The 22298-nt window shown below is 36.0% G+C and overlaps 1 protein-coding gene across 1 annotated transcript in view; it reads right to left on the bottom strand.

Annotated features, from left to right (window-relative positions):
• Nucleotides 1–22298, bottom strand: part of PTPN4 (protein tyrosine phosphatase non-receptor type 4) — a 125230-nt gene that overhangs the window by 53660 nt on the left and 49272 nt on the right. Inside the window, exons 3-10 of the mRNA XM_086615921.1 lie at nt 15924–16031; nt 10742–10784; nt 10566–10644; nt 6672–6716; nt 6372–6424; nt 3956–4076; nt 2760–2847; nt 1509–1597 (exon numbers count right to left, since the gene is read on the bottom strand). Of these exons, the coding sequence (XP_086472047.1) occupies nt 1509–1597; nt 2760–2847; nt 3956–4076; nt 6372–6424; nt 6672–6716; nt 10566–10644; nt 10742–10784; nt 15924–16031 (626 nt within the window). The remainder of the gene's footprint in view (nt 1–1508; nt 1598–2759; nt 2848–3955; nt 4077–6371; nt 6425–6671; nt 6717–10565; nt 10645–10741; nt 10785–15923; nt 16032–22298) is intronic.

Below are 22298 nucleotides of genomic sequence, written 5' to 3'. Positions count from 1 at the left end.
CCTCAGGCTTCCTTTTCTTTCAAAGCTTACAGGCAAACACCATGCTCAATTGTATCCGGCTGTGGATAACACTTATGTCATAGCTTTGTCTGGCTCTCTGAAAAGTCTACTAAAATTTGACCATTCACACTGTTTCTCAACATGGTAAACCACAGAATACGTAACATCCTACAACAAATTTGAGACTAAGCTTAGCACAGAAACCCAGAGCGTCTCAGAAATTCATTCGGTTGCAGGAAAGATCAAGACTATGAGTAACATCTTGAATCTCTGCAAGGGAACTTAGTAAGTGAAAACATCACTGACTATAGGTAATGGATCTTACCCTGTGCTAACAGAAAACAACAAAAAACCCAAGGATTTCAACTGCTCGTATCAGTTGGGATTCAGAGAAAAGTTCTTCCAGTTTCGATTGTGGCAATCAATTTAATCCGTGTATATGAAGATGACAGACCAGCCAAGAACTTTTTTCTAAAGTCCACTGCTGCACTGCCCAAGCACACACGTCAGTCGCAAATGAAAATGCAAAACTTTTCATCATTTTTCTAGAGCAAACAGCTTTTGTGCCTGCTAAACTAATGTCTATTATGACACCTTTACATGGCTGACTTGGCCCACTCAGAATGCTGCTACGGCATACTCGACGACATACACAATAAGTAAGGCTGTCAAAGTGGATTCCAAGCAGGCAAAGGAAACCAAGGAAAAGTTACTTTTGAAGGAACTAAAAAAAAGCATTGGAGAAGGTGACATAACTTCTGTAGAGCACTACAGAAGTTATAGAGCACTTCTATATAGCACTATAAAAGTTATAGTGCAGAACAGGATTTCTCTTGAGATCTTTCCCCTTCTTATACAAATAAGAACAAGATCCCAATTTAAGAAGATTGATAACTAGAGTAACATATTTAATGAGGATAACTATATATTTACAGAACAGCTTTAAAAACTATTTATTTAAGAGGAGAAATAAATAACAGTATTTTCTGCAATAAATGCACTTTTTTGATCCTTATCATGAAAACGGTTATCTACGGATGAAGAGATGAAAATATCCTGAATGATCCACCTAAGCTATCAAGTGCCATACCTACATTAAATTTAACACACACAGAGCAATTAAGTTCTATGTGACAGAACAGATAAGAGTAATTGCTCTCCAGCTTAATATTTTTAAGTTCAGTTATCTCTTTAAAGACTGTGAGCTAGACCATAACACTGGCCCTGGCCATACAGTTAATTAAAACAAATTATACTTAAAAACTCTTGAGAAAAAGAATTGTATTAGAATTCATTATAGTTTGCTCCACAATCATTGAACAGCACAGCACACAGAATAGGGCAAAATTCCATCATAAAACTACCCATAGCACAGCATGAGGCAAATAATTCGAACTTCATATGATACAACTAAGTTTCAGTCTTTTTTAAAGTGTGTGACACCGGTAGTGGTAAAAATATGTTTTGAAATATCAAATAATAATATTAGCTTGAAGAGCTGTCCTTACCACTGAAAGGTGTTAATTCGTACTCTGTTCTTAAAAATTAGTATTCCACCTGACATCACTCCAATCATTATTTCATTGTTACTCTGATCCTTTAAAAGAAAAGAGAAAATTACTTGAAGAGCAATATAAATATCTTTGAAACCTCATATATATTCATTCCCATCTCTCTCTCTAAATACACAAATACCATAGTAAAACAGATCCCAATTAACACGGAAGAAAATGTGTTTTAATAAGACAAGTAAGAACTAAATTATTAATTCCTATTTAGGAGAAGCCCGAATGTCTGCTCCGAGTTCGTTTTAAGCTACTACAAAATTTTAATGTCTTATGTCAGGTCTTCTGTCTTCCACCAGCTTCGAAGAAATATACAACAGAGTATTCTAGCAGTTTATTACGAATAACAGCACTAACAGACTGGCTTGATGTTTGCTATACTAAAAGCACCAGCAACTTAAATTCCTACCTGAAAGGAAATTGCAATCTCAGAACACAGAGAGGAGAGATTCTAAAACAAACAATATTGTAAGCATATTTAAATAGCACATTTTTCCTGGAATACCTTTGCACTCTAATCAAACACCTGCTACAGACCCCTCAATTTGTGTGCAACAACAGCCTGATACAGAAAGTGGGGAAGTGGGGTACATTTCCAATTCTATTGCAAGTTTCTCTAACCTTAGGAAGTAGGACAAGAATATTTACAAAACAGAGATGTCTTAGTTATTAAGAATAATTGCATTCAGAGCCTTTGCAGAAATGGTAGCACTATCCTGACAGCTTAAAATCATTTGAGTCAAGACCTCAAACTACTTGCTTTACCAGGTAAAACTGACACTGTATCAAAACATGGTATATTCATCTTACATTAACAGTTCACATTATATGATGATATATAATTATAAAATAACCAAATTAAATATTTTTCCAGGCTGACAGATCCTTAAATATCAAAACCACATTCAACAAGTACATTTTTCTTATTGACCAGCAGCCAATTGAACTGGCATTCAAGCCAACAAGGCTCAATCTGAATAGGACACATATAACTAAGCCCAAACTTAAGCACAGAAATATGCTCACTAGAGTGAAATAGTGGCTATTGAAATTGGTAAATCACAGTCAGGCACCTAATAAGATAACATTATTTTCTTTTTTTTTTCCTCTTGTTAGCAGCAGCCATGAAGGTTCCCCAAAAATACCTCAGAGGAATCCATTTTTACATTACAATACTAGTTCATCCAAACTTACCCTTGCATAGTGCAATTCAACTCCATAAAGTTCTAAGGTACGTGCTGTATTGAGATAATTGAACTCAGCTTCTGCAGGAGACAGCCCACTGAAAGAAAGAAGCTAAAATCAGAAGCATTCTAACACAACCCCCCACATCAGGCTCCCTAGTGAGCTCAAACAGAAAACCTTCATTTGGTTTACTCCTACCCCCACCCTGAGGTCTGAATTTCCTTTCTCACCAAAAACAGACTGTAACCCAAAAATTTTAACAGGAAAAAACTTGTGCTTCCACACAGACAAAGTCTTCGCAAGAGTCTGCAAGACGGCTTGCAAACGCATGCGCTTGATTTCTAACGCGCTGCATCATTTAAATGTTTGTGGAGCTCTAGAATCTGGAAATTACTTTCGCAGTCCCGTATTCTGTATTGATAACAATTTCTCTCCAAGGCTCACCCTTAAAGTTTAAATTACCGTCAACTCACTTTAACTTCTTTACCCTACCTAACAGAATTTGCTAAGCCAGTGACTGAAATGTAACGTAACATTGAGCAGTTTCTAAAGTCAACAACATGTCCCAATTAAGCAAATGGTTTTTGTAAACATAGCTTACATTTTGTTAAATTTAACTGTAACAAAAAGCACTTAAGTTCCAAAATACCAAGGAAGGATCACTGAAAAAGTACCACAATGTTACATACTGAAAAAAAAAAAATATTTTCCATTGCTTCATTGCCTTTTCCTCTTTAGCAAAAGGTCACAGACTTGCACACAGGAAAGAGCAGATACTGAAGAAAAGGACTTTGTTACTTCTAAAGTAACACTTGTTCACTGGTGAGAGCACCATGAAAACAAAGCCTTTATGCACAGAGCATTCTCAAAGACTGAAGAAAACTCTTAATGAAATTATACCCTGCTAAGTTAATATTCCATGTAATACATACATATCCTGTTTCCAGTGTACCTTTAACATACTCATGTTTTCACTCCTTTTTCCTGTCATTCTGTCATAGATATTATATCTGTGCAGGGTATCAATGGTACTTACTATACAAACAATCTACAAAAAAAATCACATGAAACGTACTCTTAAAAAAAACCCAAAAACCACCCCAGAAACCTTTAAGACAAAATACTCATTTTTTTTATATAATAGCACAGCACCAGCAGTCAGGATTTGACAAAGTCAGTCAATATCATCTGCTATAAATCCTTACATGTGCTGCTGATGTAATTTTGCTATTTCTTTTTCAAAGTCTTGAGGCTGGCTAGGGATGAAAGAATAGTCTGAGAGGTAGCCTGGCAAGTTTTCTGAATGGTTGTAGTCTCCCAGCTCGGCTAAAATATTAAAAAGAGAGGTTATTGTTTATCACTGATGTACGTGGCATTGTGCAATGCCCCCAAATTCACAAGAGTCTGCTCCCACATACTTTACGACCTACAGCAAACAAAAACAGAGAAGACATTTGAACTCCCCTTTTCCCTTTTGAATAAACAGTCACATTCTCAGTGAATACTGTGGAGATACTTAAAAAGAGCTTTGAGTAGGTACTTACGAAGGAAGTTTATAAAGTGTTTAATTTTTAATACACAAAGTAATACATAAATGCTGTCATAATGGCTAACACTAAATACTATACTTCAAGGCATTTGATTTTTGTCTGTCTTCATTTTACCTTTCCTTGCTTTCATGTGATTACATAATATATATATTTTTAACACTACAACTGCTATTTCTTCATTACGATCTGCAAAACCCACCAATTCATTCTGTATGAAGAGATATTCAGAAGCATTAGAAAAATATTTTTTTGCACATTCAACTGTATGTATGGAAAAAATATGCATACATACACCTACATTGAAACTACCTTACTTGAAACTACTAACAAGTGCATACATATAATTTCTAACATTTTCTTAAAATCGTAAGATACAAATTAAAATCACATTTATTGTCAAAATAGAAAACATACAAAAAACAACATTTGCTAAAAATACAGGCTTTGAAGCTTTCTAACTATAATCCGAAAAAATGTGGCTTTAAGTATCTGCAATCCATGTAACAGACCTACAGCGACAGTTAAGTGACGTCACTCGTGAAAACTGGGAAGTTCACAGCAACACAGCATGACGTGGGGTCCACTGTCCTACTGACACTTCTACGGGGCGCAGAAGAACTGACAAGAGGGATTAAGGCACTCACAGAGGGGGAGAATAAGCAAGGGAAGGGAAGATAGGAAAGCAGTCTGGGGCACTGGCATCACAAGAAACAGCTCCTATTTTAAATGATTTAAAAATTGAAAAACGGGACCAGGTTTCATAAAAGAGTGCATGCCTTGCTAAAAGCCACCACAGAGAACACACGGCTGTGAGAGATCCACGTCTGCTATTTAGATGTGTTTACAAAGAATCCCAAGAGCTAAACTCAGAGGGAGCTTAGTAGCAGGCGTGCACAGGAAATCGTTAGGCAGAGGTCTAACGAACTTGGTCTAACAGAGGTCTAACTTCAGAACTGAAGGGCAGCGGGATCTCATACGTAAAGGTAAGCACTGTGCGTACCCACCACTTCTACAACACTTGAAAAACAAACATATCGCATTCTTAAAAGCTTAAAACATTATAATTTTTTCATAGTGCCTGCTTCATTATCAAATACTTCATCTCTTCCACGGCAAATCCCTAAGGCATGACAGCACTTGCAGTATCTATAGCTATAGATATTGCTATATTGGTTTCCAAGTAGCTAGAGTTAGGGAATTTTGTTTAAGAGAAGCTGCTCTATTGATTGATCTGGGAAAAGGTGAATGCTTACCAAAACCATGCATAAAACATTATATTAACATTACTACATGTTTTTTCCCTGAAAATATTAACATGGACACTATTTCTCTGATATGTACAAAGTATATATAGTACTAAATGCAGATATAATTACATTTAATAGCAGAAAACCACAGGAACATAGATGGATGTATCAGGATTGCTCATAAAACTGAATTCCAGACAATCATAAATTTCAAGAACTAAGAGCTGAACAGTCTCTTTCTTAGTTGGTTGGTTGTTCTGGGTTGTTTTGTTTTTTTCTACTGAACAATTTAAGTTTATGAAGGAAAACAGGGAGAGAGGAAGAGGACTAAATTTCAGTATTCAAGACTTATCTGCTTACTGCATGGCCTAAAATTGACAACATGGGTATTGAACTTTTTGGCCCAATATGACCAGAATTCTATTTTCCACACCTATTTGGAGGTTCATTGTATGGTATGTTAGAAATGTTAAAAATGTTTAAGTGGCTAAAAAATATTTTAGTATTATTCTCAAGAAAAAAACCCAACCCCACGCTTCAGAATACAGAGAAATACAAGAGGGTTGTTTTGAGTTTTTTTAACTGCAGGGGTTTAAAGGAGGAAAGCAGAGAGCGTTACCAATATTTTTTCCATATGTAATTCAACAAAACATGCTGGAGGACAAAAACCAATCAACCACCTTTCCTTAGTCATGAGAAAAGTAGCATCATGTCCACAAACATCACAATGTAATGCCACACAAACTACACTCTTTAGAAACTAATCGGCACTACTTTTTACATATTTCAGTACTAAAGTGTACCTGAATACCAATTATACTTACATTGAACAGCAAAGGAAGCCAGAAGAGCAGCAGTATTATAAGGGCAGGGCAATCTGTTTTGTTGTTAAAATGAGAAACAAATAACATTACATATTTCACATAAAATTTGGTTATTTTGAAAAGCCTAATCTTTCATAGTTTATGAACAAACTGGACAGATAATTATTATAAACACTTCTACTTGTGTAAATAGTAATTTAATTTAAATATATGTTTTATTTTTGCAGGTAAAATCCCCCACCATTAATTTCTTCTCAACCAATGTTGCATTTAATGTTTAATACAACAAAAATGTCTTACCTTCCAGTAAGAATGTCCTGTTTAATTTGCAAAAAATACTGGTACCTTATTTAAAAAACAAAACCAAAAACTATAATTAAAAAAAAAATTATATCATAGTTTTCCATCAATTTAATGCATTTTGCTTTCAGTTAGTGCAAAACTAAAACTTTACATTTTGCATGCTATTTCTTAAACTCTTAAGGGAAAGAAATTAAACTATGATTAGTAAAATAATAATACAACTTTGTAAATTAAACTAATTACAGGCTATGATGTTATACATTATCTTTCACTAAAAGGCTGCAAATTTCACATTTTACCTGCTTTACTTTCCAGTATTTATGTTAAACTTCATAAAAAGGAAAAAAGTGCCTTCATGATGAATGAGTGTGAACAACAGAACCATTCAATATAGCAACCAAAAGTTGAAGTTTACATCTGTGTATGGAGGTACATTAACAAGAATCATTTGTACTCCAGGTAGATAAAATTAATTTATTCTCATTGAGTATGTGACATTACTCTTTTCATTTAAATAAAAATAATCACTCTTAGTATTTCAGAGATACATTCTTAAATAAAAGTTGTGGATTCTACTATGTCAAACACCTTCCGACTGTCTTCCCTTGAACTTCTGAAGTTTTCTTTAAGTATGATGTGAGAAAAGCTTGCTTTAGAAATTCATCTAGTCTTCCCATGCCCACTCTTTCAAGTCAGGAAGGAGATGGAAACAGCAAAAGGAACAAAGGAACACTTTAAAACAAGAACTATTTCCCACTAAACAGTGGCAGCAGAAACACTATGACTTAAAAATCCCAAACCTGAAACCACAAACAGACTTCCCTCTAAACTACCTCTTTTGTAACCTAAATATTTTGTTAATGTCTCAGAATGAATCTTTTGTTCATTCAATTTAGTTCCTTCATATTTCACTAAAAGGTTTTACACAATTTTGAAGAAGTATAAATGTTTATATCAAGTGGCAAATCACACCTGCTATAAACCTCTACTGACAGAGACTGAAGTGGGATAACAAACAAGACTTACTGAGATGGCAGGATGTTAGCACAAGCTTAAACTTCTAGCAAAAACCCTTTATAACAAGGCCTAAAAGCAGCTGTAGAATTTAGGCTCTAATGGCTTTTCATTTTAAAAAAAAGTTTCACTCAGTGGAAAATTTTAACATCATTCCTGCTGTCTTATAAATTTATTCCATTTTGGGACCTCCGATATTATTATAAAAATCATCTGATTTCCTTCTTGTAGTTCTAATTTGAAAGTAGAGAGTCATACTCATTCATTATAACACTCATCAAAATTACTTATGAAAAACACCTAGCTGAAGTTTGAATGAAACCAAACATAAAATATTTCCCAATATTAACTTGCACTAGGAAATTAAAAACAAAACATATCACTTTATTACACATAATACGACTTCTCCTAATTGCGTAGTCTTCAGAAAGTGGATTAACTAGAACTTTAAAGACTTCCACAAACATTTGCAAATACACACACAGAAATCCAACCATTTACAAGATAAATATAGTGGAAAGGTAAAACACGTTAGCCCATGTGCTCAACTCCTACATAACCATCCAGAGGCTCTTTGACCACAATGGCAAGAAGCTTACAGTATTAACCTCAAGAAGTTAAAATTGAGAGAGACCTCAAAATACTTTTTCATTTTCCACCTTAAAACACATATTGAAACCAAGAAAGAGACAGACAACGCAAAATTTCTTTACCGGTTAAAAAAAGCAATAAATGACAAGTTAAATTTATATATTAAAAGGATACGCTTCACATGCTTAACTTAAGCATCTCTTCACAAATATACTGACCAAATCAATTTTTTCCTATTTTTCCTGTTAACATTTATGGCTGCAAAAATGTATGACAAAAACATTCTGTATGTGCAGCCACACCTTCATTTCATTTTACTTTTTTTGGTGTAATGGTTTATCAGAAATATTCTGTGGTACTAAAGGGACCTCATGATTAAGGAACACCAAACAGAGTTCATTTTCTGTCCACTGTTTTCAGCAAACAGTGAAGCTAATTGCTTGTTAGCTAATCACCCCAGCTCGAACATGGAAGCTTCGCATACTATTGAGCAAAATGGGAATTCAATAGAAGCCTTAGCAGTGTAGATCTGAAAAAGCCTGCACAAAAACTCAGGTAAAACAATGAAGGTGGCATTGCATATATATATATACACACATATATATACCTATATATAGCTAGAAAACAATAAGATAGAATTATTGTTAACTGGAGTCAACATTAATAAGCAAGTCTTTCTGCCACGAGCAGAAATAATGAAGCTTCCTTTCTTACCAGGAACAGTTCCTAGAGCTAAACTCTCCAACACAAGCTGAGCTCCCACTGACCTTTCTTGACCGGGGGCATTCAGAACGCGCTTCCCTCCCCAGAGCTCGCAGAGGTCTAATAAGACACGAGTTGCACCGAACATTTCCCTGACGTTTATTCACGCTGCCTTATACGTCAACTCATTCCTCTGTTTCCATTAAACTTATAAAAACTGAGCATCCTTGAAAAGTCTCAGCTTGAGCTGGAATCATCACAACTTTGCACTTTCTTTTCTTTTCTAAGGGCCAAATACTGATCACGTGAAAGGACCTCACATTTGTGACATGGCATTCTAACTTCGCTCTACAAAACCTCACGGATAATAACTCTCTCTTTATAATAATTCCAAATACAAATGAGTTTTCTCAGGGGCAATTAGGCCTATTAGCAAAAAAGGCAGAGCTGACCTAGATACAGCAATCATACGTTATTTCCCATCTGAACGGATGCTGTGTTTATAGCTTTGCATTTACAGCACAACGTTTACAGTAAACAGTTCTCTCTCTTCTTTACTGTTCACTTCATATTAATCAACATTTACTGTTTTTTTCCATCTCCTTAGGAATATTACACATTGTCCTTTTCAAATAACACATTTTTCATGTTTTCTGGTATAGTAAATTGCTAAATTTTCCTAGAGTAAATATTTCAGTAAAACAAAACCTAATGGAGGATCTCTGGGACTCATTTTAGTAAATTCTGTCTGCATAGATGTGTGTAAAATTTTGTGAAAAATATGACAAATCAAAAGAAATTATAAACAAAAGTGGACTCAAATTTTCACAGTTTTGGTATTTAAGTTTCTAAAGCTATCATTAATAATTTAGATATTGTTTTTTTGAATGAGGCTGACCTGTTTTCAGAACGGCTGACATCCAAAAATTCCAATCTGTCAAATCATGCTACTTACGTAGAGGACCAGAACTAATTAATACGACTGAAAATTTGAGCGTTTCTTCAGGGACTAATTGCAACTCACCAGCTGCCTGTCTTGATTCACACTAAGCATTTTCTTCAACAGACTTCAACGCTTTGCTATCAAAATAAGCTTACATACTTCAAGCTAGGACTACAACCATACAAACAGAGATTAATTTTATTAGTGCCAAGCAGAAAATGGGAGGGGTGGGGGAGGTGGTCAAGAAAAAAAATTGCAGAAAGCTCAGGAATTTTTTAACCACAAAGGAGAACACGAGTAAGGATAAAATTAAATTTGTACTCATTGGTAAATAGTGGGGTTAAGTTTTTCCTCTCTATTTTCCCTTTTCTGTTTCTACTTGGTACTATTTTCTTCATGTGGTTACTTCACTTTGCATATAAATTTGTAAATTTATTCACAGAAGCTTTTTGTTACATTGATTTGATGCAACTGTATAGTTCATATCTGTAATTATTAGGCAAAAATTAGAAGCTTGCACATACAACAAAAATGACTTAAAAGAAAACTTCCATGTTATATTGTAAAAAAATGAATTATAATTATCCCTTAAACATAAGCCTTCTAGAAAAATATCTTATTGATAAATGAACTAGACCCACCTTGTATATTCTTCTTGGAGCTTGTTTGGGTCACTTACAAAAAACTTAACTCTGAAATTCAAACTGTGAGGAGATCCTCCTACGGTTAAGAAAAATTATTTCTAATTAATCAGGGTACCCTTGAAAAACAGCATAATAATGATACATGAATTGATCAAATACATACATGTACTCACTTTTTAATTGTTTCCTGATAGGTTTGTTTGGATCCAACCATCTCTGGAAAGAGACAAATTATAACACCAACTTTAGAGAAAGAAAAAAGTACAAATTATAGCCTTATACATCAAGAAGCTGTTGCTTTTCTATTACTTTTCACTTGGTCTTTTACAAAAATGTCTTACTGGCGTATCAAGTCTTGCTGCTGATTCTGAAAAGACACGAACATTATCATCGACAGTTGCTACTGTTCTTCTTTCCTTGAGATGAACTTCTATTGTCCAGACATCTCTCTTTTACAGTGCTAATGCAACTATAACTTGGTTTTATGACTGCCACGTGAGCCTGAGAGGGGTTAGAACTCAATTATGGTGTGTTCAACAAACTTCAGCTACTCTTTAAACTCATTATCTAAGGCCAACTAACTGTGGCAGTAAAGAGCTATAAGCAGGTTAATTTACCCAACTTAGAAGTTAATTTGCTTAAACTAGTTCCAGTACTTTTGTCTCTGCTTTTTGCAGGTCTGACACATCCAGGGAGTGATCTCACTGGCTCATAGATTCTCTTCAAATTGTCAGCCTGAGTGTCATCTCTGGTAAATTGCTAATTGGGATCTTGGAAACCAGAGGCTCAGCACTCAGCCTACAGTAGTTAAGGACTACAGAACAATTTTACCAAACAGTGCCCAATCTTGATCATCTCTACAGGAGAACACTGCTGTGGGGAAGTACAGACAGATCTTTATAAAAACCAATGCTGCAAACTTCAGGGAGAAGTATGGTTCTCTGGAAAGCCCTACAAGTTGTTTAAACCACTCCTCACCAGCAACCCAGCAGACTGCAACCGTTCTGAGTTTGGCTGGGATAGAGTTAATTTTCACAGGAAGCTGGAAGGTGATACAACCAGGACAGCTGACCTAAACTAGCCAGAGGGATGTTCAATACCCTGTGAAGTCATGCTCAGTATATATACTGGGGGAGCTAGCTGGAGGAGGGGCATCGCAGATGGGGAGCGGGCTGGACATCCAGTTACGGTGGTGAGCAACTGTATGGCTTGCTTCATATCGTTCTTTCATTAGTATTACTGTTGTTATTATCCCTTCTCTTTTTGTGCTATCCTATTAAATTGTCCTTACCCCAACTCACGAGTTTCACCTTTTTCTTCCCACTGAAGGGGAAGGAGCAAGCAAGCAGCCGCGTGGCAGCTGAGCTGCCAGCTGGGCTAAACCACAACACCAATGCAGTCCAGTTAACTCATAAGTCCATCTTTGTTATAAATACTGTTCAATTCCTCATCCTGCCTTGCAATGCAAGCCCACAAGCCTCAGGAGACAGCCATATAGCCACAGTTCCTATGAAGTGACAGAGACCTAACCCTGTACAGCATGTAACTACCTCACATTTATCACAAGGCTTTGTATTTTTTTTCATGTGAGGGAGGAGGAGGCAAACACTGAGCGGTACGAGAGATACCTGACACACACTCTGGATCTGAAGTGAGTTTTGAGTCATTTTATTCACTGGGAATAATAAACAATCATGGCTACATCCAAATGCTGTATCCTTGCAGCAGATGATTTAAGAGAAATTAAAGAGACTGTTTGATATAGCTTAAAAAGTGTGATTATTTAAAAAAAACCTCACACAGGATGAATTCATTTTTAAGACTAAATGTAAAGTCTTCAGAAAAGACACTCCAGCCAGAGATACACATGAATTTTACATAAAAATTTTTCAAAACATGGCGAAAGATACTTCAGTATCTTTAAGCAAGGGGTTATGATCCAATATATCTGACAAGCGCACAGATCTGACTGATAATCCTCAGATTATTTTTCTGGGGGGTGGGAAGTACTGTTTGAGATTACAGTTAATCTAGAAAACCTGGAATTGAAATACCTAGCAGAAGAGCTTGCATTTACATTTACTTCTGGTTGTAAAGATCAACTCGGTATGTACTAGCGTAATTCAAACCACAGAAAAGTAACTTTTTTTTTTTAACCATATTTAACAGGCAATGTCCATGCTTTCAAGTGATATCATCAGATCCAAAAGCAAAGGTGATTTTCTTTCTGGGAAACTGCAGAGGGTTAAACCACTTAATATTGTAAAGAAGCTGAAGCTGACAGGATTGAGACAAAAAATACCAGAACTTTGTGAATCAAGGTGTTGCTAGCAAGACGTGTTATTCCATTCACATCCCAGTAAGTCTGAGAGGCAGGTAGATTTGGGGATCCATGAAGTTTGTACCCCAGTCCCTTAGAGAGTCATTTCTGTATTTTCTCCTCCCCCAGTCGTGACCCTTGTCTCACTCCCTCCTGCCAAGGGTGCTCCAGCACTCACATTGACAATATTGGCTGCACCCCAGCTCCCACTGTGCACCAATACCCCTTCTCAGCGTTGCTCCGACCATCCACAGCCCAACCCTAACCAAATACACCACTCCCGCTGCACACGGCATCCGTGCTTTCTTGCAATGACTTTTACTGTAACATTAATATTATACAAAAACATATAGCCTGTGCAGTTTATGAAATCCACATTTAGGCACAACGATAGAGGTTTTGCACTCAATTAGCAGAATCCCCTTTTCCCCATCACCTTTATCTCCTGCCATATTAGCTATATTTTAGTAATATTCTGCTGTTATTTTGTAACTAGAGTATTTGTCAATCCAATCTAGTTTCTTCATCCAGTGAACAGAGTATAAAAATAAACTGATCTCAAAACCTGAAATTAGTCAAACACATAAATTCTTCAAGCTTACCTGACTAATATTGGCAACATTTCTATTTAGCTCTGACACATTGTTTTCATGGCAACTAGATACGTGCTGAAAACCCAAACTACTTAGAAGTCAAAGAATACTAAACCTTTAAAGCATGTGCTTATATCAAATAGCTGTCAAGTCGTTCTTCTTTCGGACTCTTAACCAGATCCTTCTATTACAGTGTTGTGTTCATCTGGTTCCAGATAGATAAACTAAAAAAAAAGCAAGCTTAGAGGTCTAAGCTTTGGAAAGTGTTGTTTAACCTGGCTGGCAAGTAAACATCGTGCAGCTGCTCACTCACCCTCCCCCACCCCCAGGGAATAGGGAAGAGAATTAAAGAGGAAAAGGGAAGGAGACTCATAGGTTGAGATAAGAACAATAAAATAACTAAAATTAAATTAAAAGTAACAATAATAATATATGGCAATATATAAAATAATAATAGTATATACAAAGAAGTGATCCACAGTATAATTGCTCACCACCTGGTGACCAATGCCCGTCCTGCCCCAGTGAGCAATCCTGAAACAGATTAAGTCCTGAAACCGCAATCTCTGAAGAGTGAAAAGCCAAATAGAGAGAGAAAGACAGAACTCCAAGGGTCTGCGAGTGATCGAACTTCCCAGTCAACCCTCATCTGTATACTGGGCATGACAGTACATGATATGGAATATTCCACTGGGCAATTTAGCCCTCAATCCTAAATCTAAATTCGAAACATAAGGGGAGTTGTGGACCCTTTGTTCCGGTCACGCTCCCCCCAGCCTGTTGCGCTTCTGCACATTGGCAAAACATGGGAAGCTGAAAGGTCCCTGATGTCTCAGCACCAACTATAAACATCAGTGTGCTATCAACATTCTTCTCATAACAAATCCCAGACTAAACCCAAAACACAGCGCTATTCTAGCTGCTAAAAAGAAAACTAACTCTGTCCCAGTTGAAACCAGGACTGAAAGCCTGACAAACGAGAATGAAAAACACTACAAATTTCTGAATGTTGAGTAAAATATTGAGTGATATTCAATTAAATACTTCTCAAACAAAGCTGAAAAACAACTCAGCCTTTTTTACAGCATGTCTATGTCTTTTCAGCCTGGAAACAAAGCTTAGAATAAAAATATTAAATGAGGCCAGCTTGCTAATGTCTTAACAGAACTATCCACAAAGTTACAGAAGAAAACTTTGTTAAATATCTACAACTATGCTATAAAGACTTATTCATATTAATAATCTTAATGTTACCAGAATCTAGAAAAAGAATATAATTAAGAATAATTTGGCCTAGAGAAGAAAGAAATGTGAAAGTAGTTCACTATTCAGGCAGAAGAAAATCATGGCTGTATTGTGACTTCTTTCTTCCTCTTCTACATTAAAAAAAGACACTTAAAGTAAAAAGAAAAAACCCAACCTTTTAGTAAGATAAGAAAAGTATTCCTTCTATTTATAAGTCACTCTTGATGGCAAAACAACAGTAGACCAAATCTGCACTTACCAAAGAAAGTCGCACTACCTTCTGAAATTCGCCTTGGTTACTGAATGATTAGCACTCTACAGTGTCACTTATCTCTGTGGATCACTTCCTGCACATTTTGTGAACAAAAATAACTTTTGACACACAAACTGGGAGATAAATTTAGACCCCATCACTGTGACAGGCATATAATGGGAATTAGGTAAAGAACAGTATTTTAAGGAATAATACTTTGTCAAATTGCACTTTAAAACAAGTATGGAGTGTGTGATACCTGTAAAAGAAAGTGTAAGAAGTTTTCTTCCAGCAATCGTGTTCAGCAGTACCACTATAAGTATTATAGGCACCGAACACTACAGCTGGGTCTACTGATGAATTATAAAGTGATTTACAAAGTTTCAGTCCTCTGGAATTTCCTTTCAATTAAAGCACATAAACCATTATAAACATGCATTTTCTCAGGAGTCCCTTCCTTTTTTTGTTAAGGTGATGAGCTGACAGCCCTTGTCATATACTGTACTATACGAGGCACTATTAAAAACCTACCAGGCATCTGGGCTAGAAACAAAAACACCACATAGGACAATCTAAAAACACCTCATTTTTTTGTAAGTTCTCTTGAAGAAAAATAAAAGAAAAAAAGAAAAAAGAAAGAAAAAAGACTTACTATTTATGCCAACTGACAACGATCATGCAGTCTAGTAAACAGATACAATAAACCAAGCAATATCCTTTTAAGGCATTATTTCATAAGCACAGATCTCAACATTTAACTCTAAACTTGTAGCTATCAATATTTAGTTTTATTGTAACTACAAGGTGATACTGACCCACTGAAACAACACAGTCGGAGAAGATGACACAATATTGCAATGGCTTCTCTTTACAATGACACAGAGCACAGTGACCAACGTGACTATGATCTATAAAACTGTATTTATAAAACAGAGCCAACTTACAGGGTTATCAGTAGATTCATCAGCCAACTGTAAACCAAAGTAATCTCTCTCTGTCAAATCGAGATGCTTGAAGACTACATCCAATAGAACTTGTCCCTGATCATGTTTCTGCAGAGAGCAAAAATACATGTATTGTTTAATGAACAAATATATAATTGGACACACAGACTTCAGGCAGGCAGAGCACATACATATTCTTTCAGATGTTCTCTAGCTGCCTAAATTTTAAATGTCAAGAAGCATATCCTAGGAGCACTATTTTTAAACGAGCTTCATCTCTCTTTTTAAAACATATGTAAGGAATTATTATTTTTCCTCTTTGTCATTGTCTGACAGTTAAGAATTTCTCACTCCTCAGCTAGCTACATGATTATTCCTGAAAGCCATTCATTAGCTAAATTTGATATTTAAAAGGAGTACTGGAAAAAAAAAGAAAAGTAAAAAGGCTAGGATTTGACAAAGAACTTTGTAGCCTTGTTTGGGTCACTGAATTTAAAAGTACAGGTCTGTACAAGTTATGAAGGACAGGGACCTGTTAAAGCAGGTCCAGAGGAGGGCCACGAAGATGATCCAAGGGCTGGAGCACCTCTCCTATGAAGACAGGCTGAGAGAGTCGGGGTTGTTCAGCCTGGAGAAGAGAAAGCTCTGAGGAGACCTTAGAGCAGCCTTGCAGTACTTAAGGGGACCTACAAGAAAGCTGGAGAGGGACTTTTGACAAGGGCGTGTAGTGATAGGACAAGGGGCAATGGCTTTAAACTGAAAGAGGGCAGATTTTGGTTAGATATAAGGAAGAAATTCCTCACTCTGAGGGTGGTGAGGCACTGGAACAGGTTGCCCAGAGAAGTTGTAGATGCCCCATCCCTGGAAGTGTTCAAGGCCAGGTTGGATGAGGCTTTGAGCAACCTGATCTAGTGGAGGGTTTCCCTGCCCATGGTAGGGGGGTTGGAACAAGATGATCTTTGAAGTCCCTTCCAATCCAAACCATTCCATGATTCTATTCTTATCTATTTTACCTGAAAACCTATTCCTGAATCTAAATGAACCAGCATATTGAAAATGTTTCCAAAGTTAAACGGCACAGACAGCCGAAGCAGCCAAGTATCTAACTGAGAAGTGTCATTTAAACGCATTCTAACACACGACTTCACTCTATATGAACTAATTGAAATTAACTGAATAATATTAACACTGCTTTTCAGAGACAACTGAACAAACTTGAGTTCTACTACAGGGCCAAATCTTACCCACAAAATGATAAAAAAAGATTCTGTAGTTGTTGGTACCTAGCGATTTTTTGCCTAACCTGAAAACACTGCCAACACAGCAACTGAATTGTAGAGTGTGCCACTACGACAGGGCTCAACAAATACATTTGGTGACATCTGAAAGGAGTTTCCCAACAAAGTTTAAGTGTCATAGCTTCTTGAAGTACAAAAGATGAGGAAAAATTCTGCAAGAACAACTGTCAAACAAAAGAAATTATGAAAGAGATGATTGATAACACTTTCCACCCAGATTTTCTACTTCTCAGGCACCAAGCAAGCTTCTAATAGTGTTCTACATGCCAAGTAGTATCGATTCTACAGCAGATTTGATACATTTGGCCTTGTTTACTGCAGGCAGCAAGATATTTTTAAAGTTTTAAAACAAAAAAGCTGCTGTTCTGCTCCCAGATGACCTCACTTCTCAGAGACTATACAAAAGTGTACTTTTACAGCCATTAAAATGGAAATATATAACTAAAAGATCAAAAGAAGGTTGCAAGAATTTCATTAATATCCATATACGAGAAAAACCTACAAATCACTTTCAGACATTTGTTAACATCTAAGAGTACACTATCAAAACTCATCTTCTCGTTCAGCTGAAATTACACGCAGTTGAATAAACTGTCAAAACCATCTACTGGGGGCTAAAACTCCAAGAAGCTTGATAATTCATTTTCTAGAAATAAAAAATTTGGAAAATAGTTATCAAAAAATTATGCCTGAAATTATCCCAGCAGGACAATCATAAACACAGCTCTGCTTAGTTAGAATTACATAAAGCACATATTTCAGGTCCCATATAGATTTGGCTAAGTTAAAGTGATCTAAGAATTTCTATATTTACTTTGAAAGAAGATCTTATTTTTTTAAATAATAACACAGAGAAAAAGTCTGTTAACAAAATGAACAGTCAGTAGAAGCATCATTGTTAAAAAGTTCACTATGGAAAAATTTACTTCCCAATAACTTAAAACAAGCAAAAAAAAAAAAAAAAACACCCCAAGTGTTAACATAACAAATACACAACAGTATAAACACTGAAGGAAATTTTTATGTACAACCCAAAACCAGCCACTTTCTTTTTTACTAAATTAGGAGTTTCTGATATATTTTGAAACAAACCAGTAATCAGTACAATTTTTTCAGCAAATAAAACTAATTTTAAAATTACATAGCAACACTAATTGCTTCTTGGCATTTTTCCCCATGTACATTTAAATCATAACTCAAACTAAGAACTTATGACAGCAAATATCAGAAAATCGGAGATGTTTGGAACCCAAGTTTAGGTTTACATTTACCATGGCTGATATGTTACTTCTTCAAATAACATGCAAGTATCAATTTGTAGTTGTTTTCCAATCTAAAACTGAGAATTTATACTGTTTCTTAAATATCTGAATAGATGTCCTAACGAAAAATCTTAGAACTTGCGGATCAGTTTGAATTCGGTAATGCAGAACGTCATTTCACGACCGCAAGGAAGGTATTTCTCCAGCAACAGAGCAGCAAATTGGTAAGAGAAGACTAGTTTCAACATGAAGCATTTGTTTTGATCACAATGTCTTACTCTCAGTGCAAAACAAAGATAAGCATCTAGTAAAACCAGATCTCAGTTAACCCATCTCTGATATTTATACGATGATGTTGCAGCTTGCCAGAGCAGGTGAAAGTCACAATCCTGCTTGTTGTGAAAGGTCCAAAATATTTGTAATGCTATGATAACCATTGAAGAGCAGCTATAAATTATAAAAAGCACGATAACAAGTTTCTGGTTTTGCCTTTTTCTTTTAATAAAAAAGCAAAACCAATAAACGTGGATTAGAATGAAAAGAAACGTGCTTTATTCCTACAGATAAAGTTAAACATCAATATTTCCTCTTTTAACAGAGAATAATGGGAAAATATATGAAAAATGGGAACTATCTAACACAAAAGTGCAGTAGTTAGATACAAAGCATATCAAATTTTTTTTTAATTGGAATATTTGAATGTTGTGCGTAATTCTCATTAGCCATTGCTGGAAGCAAAATGTCTAACAAATTTTGGCCTTTCAGATCAAATTTGACATTAACATTAACTGCACTTTATGAAGTATCTACCATCTAGTGGCTAACATCTAGTACCACTAGATATCTACACATTAAGTTTTAATTGTAAAATGATTGTTAGCTGTTCACGAACACCCAAGTTCAAAAATTTAGTAAAACATCCCCAATCACAAGGTTTAACGCCTGCTTCCCAACTACCACCACAACCTTCTGACGTTCTGCTTTTGTTGCTGGCCAACAGGACTGGACGCATCTGCAGCAAACACCAGGAGATATTGCTGCTGTGTCAGTCCAAACAAATTCAGACTTCTGATGACAGAGGAATGGGATGCCAGGTCCTGGACTTTCCTGGTGGGGGTCAGATGGCTCTGCTGCTCACAGGTCTGTGGGATGCTGCACTGCTCCTTCACCAACGACAACACTGGAACCTCTCCTCTGGCAGCTCACTGCAATCCTTTCCTTATGTTGCAACTCAAGCAAGTGCATCCCTCAACAGCCAGCACTGCACTGCTACCTCCTTTCATTCTACAGCTCCCCTTAGCTTTGGAAAAAGTTATCTTGTTTTAAAAAAGTTTCCAAGCAGGCTATTATTTTTTGGTCAAAGAAAAAAAGAGAAGCAACCAAGTAACACTAAAGATTAAATTATTGAAAATTTTCACTTCTGAAGTTACAGGGGATTGGTGTGGGCTTTTGTTTTGGCTTGGGTTATTTTACAGATTTTTAGATTTTACTTCCATTAGAGTGTAAATTCATTAAGCTTGAAGGGAAATCTGAGATAACAAGGCATAAAACTGTAACACTTGTCCATGACTGCTAATCTTCTAGCCTTGCTCACCGGACAACTCATTCCATTTACCTCGGACAACTCATTCCATTTACCTCGACATCTGTCCCTCAAGTTTAGTGTGATCTCCATAGCTATGTACTGACTTTCAGGGAAATACAATTAAGTCAGCCTCCACAGAAAAGACACAATTTGAGGTATTTAAACAATTAATTAACACCACTTAAAGCAATTTGAACTTGAAGAAGCAGGATTACAGTAATGCAAATCATCCTGATCATGTTATTAAGTCTGCCTCACTTCTTCCAGCTATGCTTTCTATGAAGTATGCTTTTCAGGGTCAAAGTAGGAGCTCTTCACATTGGAAGAAGAGCATTTTATAGAAAGGATTTCTTCTATTCAAACATATGTACAGGTTAGTTTCAACTGATTCTTCTGCCTGCAACCAAAATAACCTTTGTCTGGCTACAATCCACAGGGATTATTTTCTTTGATTTGTTACGCTCTATACAAGGCAAAGTTTAGCACAAAGAATGCCTGTTTTGCAGATCAATGGAAAAGGCTGGTTGAAACGTGAACTTAGAACATGTCACATAAATTATCAAGAGACACTGTCTGTGATCAGCCCTTCACTGTTGGAGAAGAAACAGCATTTGAGTACCTTTTTATTAATAGAGTGCTACATACTCCAGATGATTAAGCTTTACAATCATTAGCATACAGAATACCTATAGCAATCACCAGAAGAAAAAAAAACTTGTTAATTTATTTGATGTTATCTTCGTTCTTCCTATTTTGAAAACAATTCCATAAATATTTATTGCCAAATATTGTGTCAACCACAATAAAGCAGAACACAGCCATAAACCTTGAAAACCTGTATACCGTGTAGGTTAGTATACATTTTCTATGATTGAATACTTTACTACTCCCTATTTTTGAAAAAACAGATTGAGGCTAAGATCCAATATCACAATGTTGAGCATCAAGGAACTTTTTATTGCCTAAACTCAATTTTAATAGACAAACTTGCATGCTGATCTATATAAGCAGTAAAGCGTGATCCATGCAACTGAAATATTTAGTACATTATATATTTAGGTGGAGAGAACATATTATATAAATTTTTCTGGGCAGAGACAGAACAGATATTTGAGGATTTATAACTGGTGATTCTACTCTAGACAGGCAGTAGCATTCCCTAACAACATACAGCTTTTGAACACCTAGATCAAAAAGGAGCATAATCTCCCATACCTATTGTACAACAATTATTCCTTATTTTAGCCAACTCTTATAATCAAACAAAAAACTGCAATGCAGATATTTTAATGGAAAACTCATGCACCTAAAAGCAAAGAACACAACATTTACAGTTTCTCATGCACTTTTAATGCCTTGTGTCCAACTACATTCTGCACGTGCTGCTTTTTGGCAGGCAGTATAGTCTGGGAAACTTCACAAGAATGAGAAGATACAGAAAAGCAATGGAACATTGTAGAGAAAAAGGTAAAAGGGACATAGGAGAAATTATCCCAGAAAGGAGATGAGGCCTGATGTCAATAAAATAAAGTCTTTGTTCATCCCTCCCCCAGCTCCATCATTCAAAATTCCCACCCTTAAATACTCAGAAGTCCTGAAAAGTTAAGTACATTCTGAATGAACTACAAAAATGCCTTAAGAGAACATCCTAAAATCTTCTATCTTGATTGAAAAATCTAAAACAAATAACCACCAAGTCTATCTCTAAACCTTAAGCCACTCAACACTAGACTCTTGCAAGCTTTTGCTAGATAACAGAGATTTCATTCCTCTGACAGGCGGCTCCAGGCTGCACAGGCTTTAACCACCTGGTTACAGAACAGAGAAATTCAATCACTCACAAATCTTTCCTAAAACACTCAAACATATCAATATCCTCACTAAACACTGGATGTCAGAATTCAGTGACTGAGAATTAGAACTTTTTCAAATAGCCCCAAATTAAACTTGTTCACACAAATTTGAGAACTGCTTCAGTTTCTCCCTCACTTCCCAGCTGAATTCCCACAGCTTTATTTGATATCGAGATACTCCTCCACTCCATTCACTGAAGTTCAATTTTCTTGTGAAAAATTTTTTATAATGGTGCCACTTGTAACTTTTCCCATCACGTTATTCAACCTTTCTCCACCTAAATCATCAATTCTATAGCTTATAAAGTCAAAGTTTAGTTCTCCTGCCTCAGGACACCTCATAGCTTCTTGCCTGTTGAGTTCTGGTTCTTCTTACA

The sequence above is a fragment of the Tauraco erythrolophus genome, chromosome 8, assembly GCF_009769465.1.
Source record: "Tauraco erythrolophus isolate bTauEry1 chromosome 8, bTauEry1.pri, whole genome shotgun sequence".
Taxonomy (NCBI): domain Eukaryota; kingdom Metazoa; phylum Chordata; class Aves; order Musophagiformes; family Musophagidae; genus Tauraco; species Tauraco erythrolophus.
This window is presented reverse-complemented; position numbering and strand designations above follow the sequence as displayed.